General features: G+C 36.5%; 1 protein-coding gene across 1 annotated transcript in view; it reads right to left on the minus strand.

The window, feature by feature from the left end:
• The window catches only part of PLXDC2 (plexin domain containing 2), a 412919-nt gene that overhangs the window by 187441 nt on the left and 210863 nt on the right, over positions 1-14615 (minus strand). Inside the window, exon 5 of the mRNA XM_079107639.1 lies at positions 312-381. Within this exon, the coding sequence (XP_078963765.1) occupies positions 312-381 (70 nt within the window). The remainder of the gene's footprint in view (positions 1-311; positions 382-14615) is intronic.

Raw genomic sequence — 14615 nt, forward strand, 5'->3', positions numbered from 1 at the left:
ACCAACTCCCATAGGCACTGTATTCCAATTTCTGCCATTTGTATAGACTTATCAGATTAAGAAGCGAATTAAAATTTTAAAAGAAAGTCCAGGAGAATCTAAGCTGAACATTATGCTAACTATGCTTACTTTCTGCTAGCAGATTTTTCCAAAAGCTATATTCCCTTAGCTTATACTTATCCTCATGACTTTTTGCCACAAGACAATGGTTTTCCTGATAAATATCACTCTTGAAATATGGGCTAAATTCAAAGTAATGACTGTAGTGAAACTGTAGATTATTTAAGGTGAATGGGTAGAAAACCACTTACCCCCAGTTGCCACAGTGATTTCACGTAGGAAATGGCCATAAAATGGAAAATCGAAGGACAGATTCACTCTCTGCAAGGAACAACACCAGAGAAGAAAATCAATAATGTGCAGAATAGTAAACATAAAATGAAGAGCCTTTCACTTAAAAAAAAAACAAAAAAAAAAACTGGTGTTTCTACTTTCCACCATTATTATTGTAGTTGACCTTTAAAAACTGAATCCTAGATGGTACTAAAGAATATTTTCCCTGGTAATTGTTTGAAGTATGTGAAAAGAATAAAGTTTTGCTGTTATGCTCTGTTGACCTATTCCTAACTCACAAAGACTATCTGTAAGTTTAAACTCTACATCAACCTATTCTTTCTACCATCACCACTGCTTTTAGTTGTCTACTGAACACTGAGTTCTATCATCCTGTGTGGGTTTTCTTTAGAGTTTGCCTAGTTCCTACAAAATAGTCGAGTATGTTATATGTCAAGACTCACTGAAGGATGATCAAAAGATTTTATCTTACGCTGTCATATATTCGATTTGTTTTCTGTACATCCTATAACAAAAGGCAGTTTCACAGGAGAAAATATCTTGCACCTACAGATATAGACCTGGAGACATTTTTTTTTTTTTTTTTTCCAGTGCTGGGGATCGAACCCAGGGCCTTGTGCATGCAAGGCAAGCACTCTACCAACTGAGCTCTCCCCAGCCCATATTTTTGGTTTTTAATTATGAGTTCTCCAGATTTAGTGTATTATGTCCATTTTGAAAAAGCACAGTTGTAGGATAAATAACCCTGGTTACTAGAGAGATATTTTTACTTGGTATAAGGGAATACTGGAGCATCTAAGAAAACTTATTCATAAATTATGCCCTTCTTTTTTCTAAAAAGGGGCCTGAAGCTTGGGATCGTAGTTGCTAAAAGAGAACACACACACACACACACACACACACACACACACACACACATGAAAGTTTAAAAAAAAATAACTTACATAAAAATTAAAAACCACAACACAATGAAACAAACATCCTAGCTTTGCAGTATGCTTGAAATGATAATTAATAAAGTAGCTATATTATTGCTAGCCAAGAAATAAGAAAAACACTGAAATACAACAAGATGATCACCTGAAATAAAATCCAAAGAAAAAGTAATTAACTAGTTTAGAGCCCAACAGCAACTGCAATCTACCTACAGCTTTTATGTTAAAATTCCACAATTTCTACATTATGTCTCTCACAATATTCAAATTAAAAAAAAAAAATAGAAAAGTGTATCTGTTGGAAGTTAGCTGTTTTCCATTTTCCATTTTGCAAATGATTGCTTTTGTAAATCCATCAAAGATTTCTAATGACTTGGCGTGAAATTAATCATTCAAAATTTACAGTGACTTTCAATTAGGTTTTCTTTCCTTTTTTAATGAAAGCCACATCTTCATAAAAGGTTTCTTTTGTGCTGACTAATGGGGACAACAAAACCCATTTTGACTGTGGTACCTGAAAAGAGTGGCCACTAATAACACGGAGATGAAAGCCACAATGGAAAAATCATTCATCTCAAAGAAGACGTCGGAAATAATCTCAGACAGGCGCTTGCTGTGGCACGTGGTTTGCCTTCATTCCAATTTGCTTCCGTGCTCATCAGTAAACTGGTTAAATTTACACCCTGAAGCATTCTCACTGCTGGAAATGGTTTGCTTTAAATATCTGCCATTAACAACCTCTATCAAGTACCACCAAGAATGAACTAGAGGGATGTGACCTGAGTTTTCTTAGCAGCTGCAACTATTAAGATGTTTGGAATTAGATGAAGATATGTAAATATGGACATAATCAAAGACGTTTTCTTGAGAAACAAATAGATCCTCATAGAAAATTTACGAAGAGCAACGTGAATGATGGAAATGCTTCTCTGTTCAAGTGGGCAGTTTACCTTAATTATTCCCACAACCTGCTTCACTCTGACACAGAACAACAATGGCAATTTAGGAAGATGCTATCTTCTAAATGGTTGTGAAATCCATGCATTTCCCTTCAGTCACTATTGACACTTTTCCCCCAGTAGAGGAACTATATGGTAGTTATTTCCTCATAGGTTTCCTGGCTTCCGTTCTGCTAAGTCACACTGTCGACATATCACTGACCCTCTTCACATCATTCAGTCTAGAATCCCATTGTCGCTGGTCATGATATCAACATAGGGAAAATGAGTTCTAAGACCCACCATTAACTGGCCTTGCCACTTTGAAACTTCCTCTTTTACACCGTCTGCTCCAGCCAGCCATAAAGAGCATCTTTGAGTTCCTTGCATCTGCCACTCTTAACTTTTAGCTCTTGTACTTCCTCATGACTTCCACTCTCACTGGAATAATCCCTCAACCTTGGCCTGTCATGGCTTCCATGCTCTTCAAGCTTTGGCTTAGTTTGGGTTACCTTCCAAACCAACCCAGATAGAAGAATTTAGGGAAAATGGTTTATTTAGAATGTAATCCTAGAAGGCATTGGCTAAAGGATGTGGGAAAGGAGACAAAGAGAAGAGTTAAATAAATAACAGGATGCGTTACCATTATAGCCCCTTGGGAATCAGTCCCTGTGGATGCATTAAGAAACAGCAGAGAAAACAACTTGAGATTGGAAATCGCTAGTATGTTACAAACAGCCTTCCACAGTTTCAGTATGGGGTAAGCATCAACAGGGGCAGTAAATGTGAGATCTCAGGCCTCTACCTCCACCTTTTAGCTCAAGACACATGTTCTCTCACCTCGCATTCTCAACATACATGTATACACAAAACACTGTATTAAGCTCATCATATAATCACTTCCAAGGGAAAATTACTCAGAATGAGTGGTTAAGAATGGCTCTAGAGAAACTAGAATTTGCACCTCGGTGTGACAGATGACAAAAGCAATGCTTTTAATTACTGAGATAATAAAACAGTGATGGGTCACATGTAAAGGTAATATTTGGAAAGTTGTTATATCAATCAAAAGTATGCACATATACACATATAACACAGTGAGACACTTTGAAACTAAATGTTTACATATTCAGCATAATTACCTCTGAACAACTGGATCATTACTTTGCCTCAGTGCGGCATGGAAAATGTGTAAGGGGAACGTGAAGGCGTGTTCTATTTGTTCATTTGTCTAGTCAGTCACTGAACAATCGTTCATTCATCACCTTGTACACACCAGGCACCAAGTCCAGCACTTTGTGGAGAACTGAGGTAAGTTCCACTGGAATTCCTCAGTGATGGGAAAGTGCATCATTCAAGGGTAAACAATACAACCATGCAGGGGAAGAGTAAGAACGATAGAAGAACAATGGCCCAGAGCACACAGCACTGGAATGGATTCTTTTTTTTTTTTTTTTTTTTTTTTACGGTGCTGGGGATCGAACCCAGGGCTCTGTGCTTGCAAGGCAAGCACTTTACCAACTGAGCTATCTCCCCAGCCCCTTGGAATGGATTCTTTAAAAGAAACTGTTGGAAGTGGAGTGAAAGGGACATGTCAAATCACATCAGGTAAAACTGAAAGACTCTTGGTTATTGGACATATAGGTTTGGATTGAATGGGGAGAATCTAGAATAAAGCAGACTTCTAGCTGGTTGACTATGAACTACATTCCCACCAGCTAAGATAGTAACTACAGAAAAAGAGCTATTTGATTAGTTTTGAGAAAACTTGCTGCATTTCTAATTAGTTACATTTCCTCTAATTATATAGTAAAAATAATTTAAAATGACCCCACACTGTCCAGGAAACAAATAACTCTTCTGCAACTAAAGAGGTTAACAGAGTCTTGGACATTGTCACCAAAAATGCAAATAAAGAGACATCACACAGAAACTATGGCATAATTACTCTGCTGTGGATATATCCTACCTTGAACCCCTTAGGAAATGTTTAATGCTAAAGAAATAAGAAGTTCAGGAAAGTGGTCATGTGAAGGCTCAATGAACTTATTAATAATCTGAGTAAATTATAAAAGTTCAAAAGTGCATGATGTGCAAGGTTGAGAAGTGAAATTTTAAATCTCATGAATGACACAATAAAAGTGACTGACATTGTTACCTGGTTTCTAATGCTCTAAAGAAAGTGGCTAACTATTGGATAAGGGGGTTGGTAATTTTGTGATAAACAAAAGAAGCACTACTTTTTCACATGGTACAGGCTAAATTTAGGAAACATGTTTTGGCATATAGAATCTCTGTAGAATGCAGAGAGTCCAGGTGGCTTGGTGTGAATTCATGGCAGTTATAGCCATACGTGATTGTGGCCTTTAAAACCAGATGGTGCTTCCACAAAAATGTCCCCTTGAACTTTCTGTTGGTCACAGATGATCATGTTGGGGACCATACACCTAGATTTCTATGTGTTTCTGCATCCTCTTGTCTCTTTTATGTATTTTTTTGATACCTACTGCTATCCATTTTTAGACTAATTATTATAATCTCCACTAATCTTTTTAATAACATGAAAATCATAATCCTAATCATACCCTCTTCTCATTCAACATCTTTGCTTATTTCTCAGCAGTCTTACAAAGGCAAATTAAACCAAAGCTTGCTAAACTTTGAAGATAGAAACCTCTTGGTAAGAGCTAAGAATCTAGAGTGGCCATATTTATAATCTTCAAAATCCATTTCCATTTTTGTTTTAAGACCAAATAAAAGCTCAAAGTATAATAGTATTATGTATAGTAATAAAGCTGTAATATCCTGTTGGTCCAACTCTCTTTATTTCATCTATTTAAGGCATGATCCTGCTAAAACAGCTACTGGGCAGAAAATTTGTGGTAACAAAGGTTTTCATAATTGCTGATTTCATGGGTTCATGATAGCAAAAGATCTATAGAATAAAGGGGCTATGAATACCCCTTTATGAGTGGATTAGTCATTAATTTTTGCAGACTTAGGTAATAGTCTATATTTATTCATTCAAATAATATTTTAGTTGAGGGACACATGTCTGTTTCTTGAAAGAGTCAAATAGGTGTGACATTATTAATATTATTGGTAAAGGAACATTTATGCTATTTTTTAAAAAATCAATTTATTTCAAAAAGTAGTTCGAATAAAATTCTATTTTCAGTTCATTTCTTTATGACATGTGTAAAATTTGGGAGAAATTGTAAAATTTAAGAAAACTATATTTACTTTATTTACATGGTTATTAAATACTAGATATTGCACAGATATAAAAGTACTTGCTTATTTCTAGGAAGACTTACATCTCCAATAAATGTAAATGATTTTGCAAACATTACATAAACCATAATAAATTTAATTTTATTTGGTGTGATATATACCTCCAAAATGCATATCACAGGTAAATTTCTTGAAACTGAATAAGATCCCTATAAAATTCATTCACCTACAAATGCTAAGATTATTACACTCTTAACTTCTTTGCTAACCATGACACAAATGTCCCAATCTTCTTTTAAAGGAACTAGATGAAACTTTATTTTTAAAATTTCAATCATTACTTCCTAATTTTTCAGTGATCTAGCATGATTTTGGAATTGGAGAGTACTGAAATTATATTCTGACCTTCATACTTAATAGCTTGTATGAGTTCATAAATCATTTAACTGCATTGAGCCACAGTTCACTCACCTGTAATGTGTAAGTATACTACTTTAAAAGATTTTTAAAGGGATCAGATATTGAATGATACCTGGATCGTCATAACCCTGTTCAATAATGGTTAACATTAAATTATCTAAATGAAGCTACCTACCACCTCAATAGTTACTTAAAACTAGTGTTCTAGATAAAAATAGCCCTTATTTGATTCCTAACACAGCTAGGAATGGTTTGATATATCTTCTTTGTTGTATACAAATACATCATCAGAACATTTAATAGACAAGATTAAATCAATTCAAGGAAATTTCTAATCACAATGGTAACTAGACAATGATTGTGAGAAATGTCATGATGCCTGCATCCTTGTTGCATTGAAATGATCATAACTACTGTATTTATAGATGTTAGGAGAATGGGATTAGTATTTACTATATCAGACATCATGCTGAGTATTATGCCAATATTTAGCAAAGTATGAATGTAAAATTAGCAGGTAAAACGATGAAGAGAAGCAAGATATTTGTGGAGTCTCAAAGCACCACCTAAAAATATATTTGTTAATTATGAAAAGAAAAATACTAACTTTTTTTTTTTTTTTTTTTTTGCTTTGCTGGGGATTGAACCCAGGGCCTTGTGCTTGACAGGCAAGTTCTCTACAAACTGAGCTATATCCCCAGCCCCTAAAATACTAACTTTGCAGGGATGAAACTAACCCTGGCAAGAATCACCTTAACACAAAATGAGAGTTAGCACAGCCAGCAATTAGACAGTCAGTCATCATATATGCCTTCATCTATTTTGTACTACTATAAAAATAAAAATAAAAAAACCAGAATATCTGAGATTGAATCATATATAAAGAATAGATTTTTTTTTCTCACATTTCTGAAGACAGGGAAATCTCAGATCAAGGGGCTCACATCTATTGAGGGTCTTCTTGCTGCCTCATTCCATAGTGAAAAGCAGAAGGGCAACAGAGAGAGAGAGAGAGAGAGAGAGAGAGAGAGAGAGAGAAAGCAAGCACCAAATCTGCATTTAGAGCAAACCCACCCTGATGATGACCAACCCACTCTGCCATAATGGCATCTATTCAGGAGCACCATGCCTTAGTCATTTCTTATTGCTCCCCACCTCCCAACACTGCAGCATTAGGGATTAAGTTTCCAACACATGGATGCTGGAGAACACATTCAAACCTTCCCGTGAACCTCCTGATATGATGTGTAAAGAAGAACAAAATACTACTCCCATTTCCTTCTTCCTAAAAGCACTTAATCATGAAGAAATGACAGACACTGGGACTTTGTACACAATAACTGGTCGATGCTCTTCAGAAGCATCGAGCTCAGGACAGACAAAGAGAGACTGAGGAACTGTCATAGATTAGAGGAGAAGAGATCTGATAAATAAAAGCAAGGTAGTTCCTACATTAGAGCCTGGATTTTAAAAAGGATAATTTGGGAACAACAAGCAAATTGGACTAAAGTCTGCAGAATAGTTAAGAGTATGGTACCAGGGTTAATTTCCTGGAATTAATCATCATACTATGGATATATAAAATGTTCACATTTATGGAACTAAGAGAAAACCCTCAAAATCTTCTGCACATTTTCTATAATCCTGAAATCAATTCAAAGCAAAACTTTATCAAAAAATAGCACTAGTAGGTAACAAAACCAAGATTTCAACTCAAATATGTTGGGCTCCAAAACTGAGTCTTGATGACCACATATTTCCATCTCCCTTCTTTTATACTAGGTGATTCATTTCCCCCATTATCTGGTCTTTAATAACTGTGTTTTCTACCTAGAACTCTTAATATTGTCAGGCCTTCATGTTTGTGACCCTGGTAGACAAAACAATGTAATTGTTGTCACTGTGCACCTGGCTGTCTGTGGGTCAGCTGATGACACAGCAGACCCTCCAACATGCTTGCTGAACAGGAGGAGGAAGGCAAGAGAATGGAGTTCAGGATGCCCCAGGGACATGGAACCTGTCCAATTGCCCCTATTGCCTGTTTCTTACCCTGCTTTGTCCTAATTTTTCTTAAAATGTAGTAATAATGAAACAATTAGAAAGCACACAAATGTGAAGGCCAATACCACAAAAAGAAAATCTGAGCAAAGCAAAGGGCAGTTTTCTCAAATAAAAAACAGAGTCAGCCGGGCATGATAGCTCACACCTGAAATCTCAGCAGCTCGGGAGACTGAGGCAGGAGGATCTCCAGTTCAAAGCCAGCCTCAGCAACTTAGTGAGGCCCTAAGCAACTTAGCGAGATCCTGTCTCTAAATAAAAATATAAAAAGGACTGGGGATGTAGCTCAGTGGTTAAGCATCCCTGAGTTCAATCCCTGGTATCCCCTCAAAAAAAAAAAAATAAATAAATAAATAAATAAACAACACAACAACCAACCAAAGAAACAAACAAAAAACAGAATCCCAGGAACTAACAGAGCACAGCACAGGCAGAGCCATGCCATTTGGGAGCCACCTGAGCCTGGTGGTAAAGTGGACACTCCTCAACAATGACTGCCTAGCCTCCATTACTTTTTTGGGGGTGAGGATGGGGGTGGTACCAAGGATTGAACTCAGGGGTACTCACCCCTGAGTCACATCCCCAGCCATATTTTGTACTTTATTTAGAGACAGGGTCTCACTGAGTTGCTTAGTGAGGCTGGCTTCTGAAAACTCAGTCCTCCTGTCTCAGCCTCCCGAGCTGCTGAGATTACAGGCTTCCATTTCTGCAAGGGCAAAGTCAGGGGTCTATTTTTTAAACTTCAAAACCCATTTATTTTCTTTTCAAAAATTCTCATTGGTAATCGCTCTTTTTTTTTTCTATCAAGAAAAATAACTGAAATAACTTCACATTAAAAGTAATGTAAATTTAATATGTTTTTGTATGCGATTTGCTAAAATTTTGTTGAGAATTTTTGCGTCGATGTTCATTAAGGATATTGGTCTGAAATTTTCTTTCCTTGATGAGTCTCTGTCTGGTTTAGGTATTAGTGTGATATTGGCTTCATAGAATGAGTTTGGGAGGGTTCCTTCCTCTTCTATTTTATGGAATACTTTGAGAAGTATTGGAATGAGCTCTTCCTTAAAAGTTTTGTAGAACTCAGCTGAGAACCCATCTGGTCCCGGACTTTTCTTTGTTGGTAGGCTTTTGATGACTTCTTCTATTTCAGTACTTGAAATTGGTCTATTTAAATTGTTTATGTCCTCCTCATTCAGTTTAGGCAATTCATATGTCTCTAGAAACCTGTTGATGTCTTCGAAATTTTCTATTTTGTTGGAGTATAGATTTTCAAAATAGCTTCTAATTATGTTTTGTATTTCCATCCTGTCTGTTGTGATATCTCCTTGTTCATTCCGAATTTTAGTGATTTGGGTTTTCTCTCGTCTTCTCTTTGTTAGTGTGGCTAAAGGTTTATCAATTTTGTTTATTTTTTCGAAGAACCAACTATTTATTTTGTCAATGTATGCAGTCATGTGCTGCCTTTATTTCACCAACGACAGACCACAGATACAATGGTGGTCCCCTAAGATTAAGCCATCTTGGTTTGTTGTAAATACACTACAATGCTAGCACAACAACAAAATTATCTGAGGACACATTTCACAGAATACTTCCCTTTGTTCAGTGATATTTGACTGAGTAGACACATGGATGGGAAAATTTAAACTGGCAGGTTTCTAAAACCAGCAAGTATTAGAAAGACAGTAGCACACACCTGTAATCCCAGAGGCTCAGGAGGCTGAGGCAGGAGGATCCTGAGTTCAAAGACAGCTTCAGCAAAGGTGAGGTGCTAAGCAACTCAGTGAGACCCTGTCTCTAAATAAAATACAAAATAGGGCTGAGGGTGTGGCTCAGTGGTCAAGTGCCCCTGAGTTAAATCCCCTGTACCCACCCCACAAAAAAACGAAAGGATAGAACATAGCAGGTGCATATGTGTGGACTACTGCAGCATAAAATGGCTATTATTTTGCTTAAAGTAAGAACTTGCTTCCAGGCCAGAAATGAGCCTCCTGGAGTCCAAAATAAAATAGTGCAGTGGGCAGGATAATTAATAATGCTTTTACCATGTAGATTTTGAAAAGAAAAAAAAAAATGGAATTCTAACCAATTCTCACATGCTGGGAAGAGTCAACAGGACATGGGTCGTTAATCCAGTGACTGAAAACACTGGAAACCTAATTAAAAGATCAAAATGTTCATGGAAAGGCCATAATCAATATGCAAATATACAGACAGGGAACTGGCTACTCCTTTCAGAAACAGTCCATCAATGGCATTGATTTTCTGAGTTGGAGATTCTAACCTCTTCAGCACTTTTTTCAGAGAAGAACTGAGCATTTAATCAGCCCCACCTTTGGACTGACCCTCTTCCAGGGAATATTCATATACTTAAAAGCAAAATGTAAACATTTTGATATTATCTGATGCTGGTTCCTCTGAATTTGAGATTAAGAGAACCCTTACCACATCTTACCTTGCATGATTCTCAGCAAGGTGAGACTTGGTGAGAGTTCTTGCCTATCATTCAAATTAGCAATATGAATATTTGCCATCAGGCAGAGTTCAAAGAATCACTGTTGGAGGGAAAGTGCATCAGATTTTATAAAATGGCAGGAGGGTGAGAACCAGGAGTTACTTCTGGATTTTTCTCACTGCTCTAGAAGTCAGGCAGTGGACTAACCCAGGCTTCTCAAACCTAAGTGTGCAAGTGAATCAATTAAGACTCTTGTTAAAATTCAGATTCAGATCCAGGGGGGTTGGAGCTGAAATCCTGCATTTCTAACAAACTCCTAGGACTGCTTACTGTTCCTCTGACCTTCCTTTGACTCACAAGGCTCTGTGTAATATAAATGGACTTCGAAGCTCTAAAACCATTACTGTAAGAAAACTCTGACAAGTGGGACATGGATTAAAAAGCTGAATAGATTTGTTTCTGGATAACATCATCTCACTTTATTTACTCGGTGGCACTTACATGGCCTGAAATTTTCCATCAAAAGAATTGAAGTGTAGAGGTACCTGCTAGCCAAGCACCTTTAAAGCAATGACTTGCAAAACCTTTTTTCAGCCTGAGTACACATGGGGCATGTGTTAGTTTTGCTACTTCCTTGGCCAGTGATCCTCAAACAGGGTAGGGCAGAAAAATATTCCTATGAGTTTATCATTTACTGTTTGGAAAGGTCCTTCCTGTTGATTATAATCTTCTGTTCAGGGAACTGCTCTCTACTTTCCAGTCAGTGGTAAATGACTGTTTTAGGATTAAATATTTGCATGTGTGATCATTGTTACCAACATAATGGGCATCTTTAACATTGTACCTGCACTGTTTCAAGTGTTGGACAAACGTTAAATCACTGAACCCTTATGACTACCTTAGGACCTAAATGTTGTTATTTTTTCCATTTAACAGATGAGGAAAGTGACGAAGGAGGACTCAATGACATGTTCAAGGTCTCACGGTTAGCAGTTGGCAAAGTAGGGACTCAAATCCAAGCTGTCTGGTTCTAAGCCTCTGTGTTTCAACAGTTCAGCTAGTTACCCCTTAGTGATCAAAATTGAGTGACATTTACCTACCAAGAACTTTCTCCAGAGCTCTCCTAGGTAACAGAGAACATATTTGATTACTTTCTAGGACTCTCTATTTTCATATAAAGATAGGGGTCCATCCTCCTCAAATGGAAAAATTAGATTAAAATGCCATGAAATATGAAAATCAAGTATGATTTTTTTTTAAGGGGGCAAATTCTTATTTTGGAAATTGATGTTTGTCAAATGCATATAAATTAATCACTGTGGATTTCATAGGCATCTATCTTCAAGACTCTCTAAAGATCCCTCGTGTCTAAAATTTGATTCCTAACTTCAGGAAAAGTTGCAAGAGTAGCTTCAATGATTAGTAAAATATATCTAATTATGTGTTGCTGTTAAATATGTATTTGTACTAAATTTGTCATCTTAAGGTACAAAAGTCTATTTCTGTAGCACAAAGAAAAATAAAACTCACTTACTACATAATCGTGTTAGTTTTGTGGAGGAGAAAAAAGACAGAGCCTTTTCCATGAAAGGCCATCAATAATACTCTGGACAGAACAAATTCATCCCAAAACTGGTAAGTGACTTAAGTCAAGCAATAATAGTAAAATGAATCAGTGGTAGGATTTGTAAATATTTAATTACAAAGTGCCATAGCATCTCATTTGAATATACTATTATAGACAGGACAGACATAAATGTCGTAACCATTTAGTAAAGAAAGGAGAAGGAAATTTACTGTCTCTCTCTAGGTTTCATAGTTACAATGAACTTAAATTTGGATCTTCTGATCCCTTGCTTTTGATCTCTTGTTACTTTTAAAGCAACTTAACTGGTTATCACTTTTGAAATGTACAGCTGTTTCCTAGGATAGACTGAGCTTATTAAATATCAGAAGAGAATTCCATTAACAATTTATAACTATTGGAGTTGTCTACTTAGAATCCAATCAAAATAAAAATGTAAACAGTATCAAATAAAACATTGGATTATATCATAACGAGTACATTTCTGCTATAGATTGGATCTGGAATGAATCCCCAAGGACCAAGTGTCAAAGGCTTGGTACCCAGATGGGTACTGTTGGAGGTTGTGGAAATTTTTAAGAGGTGGAGCCTACTGGGAGGAATTAGGTCACTGGAGACATGACTTCAAAAGGGACCACCACCCCAGATTATATCCTTTTGCTAAAGGTTAATTAATTAATTAATTTAATTAATTGATTGATTGATTTTTGGCTGTCTGAATGGAAGGCCCCACTCAAACTTGGATGCCCATGCATTCTGTGGTTGCTCCAAGTTTCCTTGACAACCCTGACATTAGTCAACCCCAACTCTTTGCTTTGAACCCAAGCAATTATTTTGTTTTAAGGAACAAGTACAGGACAAAATCAAGTTAACAAACATATATAATCATCCCATTATGGGAATAAGAAATCAAAATTGTATACTTTCAATTGAGTCAAAGAAAGAGAACAATCTAAGGGGGACTCTTCAATGAAAGGTTAGTTCCTCATCAAAACTGTAAAAACCTTTAGACAGACAGCCACCAATGATACCCTCTTTGGGACCTCTCCGATGCCACCAGAACTCTCCTTGCTTGCTTCTAATAAATCTGCTACTGATTCCTCACCCTTCACCATCTGTGGACTTCATTCTTGGGGAGCATGAGAAAAGAACTCTCCAGTGCTCACAGGATTCTGTGTTACAGTGGGATTCCAGGTCCTTCCTCTTCCTTATTTTTCACTTCCTAGCCCTCAGGAGATGAAGAGCTTCCTCCACCACAGATCCTACCATGATGTTCTGCCTCACCACAACCTGAAAAGCAGCTGAGTCAACCAATAACATTCAGTCTTCTGAAACCCTGAGGCAAAATAAACTATTCCTCTTTATAAAGATATTGACTCAGGTATTTTATTACAGTCATGGAAAGCTGATAAACATAATTTCTTTCTTTATGTAAGAACCTAATTAAACCAACCTTAAGAACCTAATTAAAGCAAGATTAAACAAGACACATGCAGATACAAGTGATCCAAGTCTGTTATTTAACTAGAGAAAAATCCTAGGAACAAACGGAAATAAGGCCAGGTTGATGAAAGGACTATGTTTTATGTGAAATGAAACAACTTAAGAGAATACAGCAATATTATTCAACCAATCAAAAATAAAAATAAATAAAAGCAATCAATGTTAGATGCTGTAAGCAGAGCTCAGACAAAACCTTGTGGTCTAGACAATGGCCTAACAGAGATAACAAATCAAATTTTCTTTCAAGGTAATTGTTTAGAAAAATAAGCACATATCAACAGATTTTTTGATGCAAGGAAAAAAAATGAAATGGTGCAATATGTGAAAATCATCAACTAAGGACACCATGTGCAGTCAAATTTAGCTCTCTGAACATAAGCATTATGCAAATGTAAGACCAGTGGGAATGCTAATTGAAGCAATATTTTCCTGAAGGTGTGAAAGAAAACAACTCCAGAAAACTTAACTTTTGTAATGAAGATGTAGGTGTATATGCAAGAGTCAGAGAACTCCATCAAGGACAATTTAAAACACTGAAAGAACCACCATATTTCATTTAAAAAATTGAAGCAATCAGGACATGAAAATTGACACCAGTTTCATCAAAAACCTTACCTGCTATGTGATAAAGAGACTAAGACAAAGAGGAATACGTCAATCATTTCATTTTGCTGGTATTTTTTATTTGAAGAATCAGTCTACCCACTGACATATAGAAAGATTAAAAAAAAAAACAAACAAATTTAAGCCAGAGTACGTTTATCAGACAGAAAAGAACACACTCGCAATTGCTTGGCCAGAAATAGTGCATATAGATATAAATCTAGGTCATCTAGATCATCTATACCTATCCATCTATCTGACGGTTGATCCTACACTTACATCTCCATCCACCCATTCAGTTCCACCTATCTACCCATCTGGACGCTCCCCTCGAACAAACTGTAGTCAGATTTGTCTAGTTGCCTTCTCCACCAGAGTTCAACTTTCAGATTTCAGTGTCAATTTTTGCATCACTTGATTTTAGCAAAAACCCCAAGTCATTCTGGCAAGAATCCCCATCCTTCAAATCTGATTACCTTCTGACAAAGATTCATTGCTTAGATGAACTCTAGTCACGTTTCTGAAACTTC

Source organism: Sciurus vulgaris (assembly GCF_902686455.1).
Source record: "Sciurus vulgaris genome assembly, chromosome: 12".
NCBI lineage: Eukaryota > Metazoa > Chordata > Mammalia > Rodentia > Sciuridae > Sciurus > Sciurus vulgaris.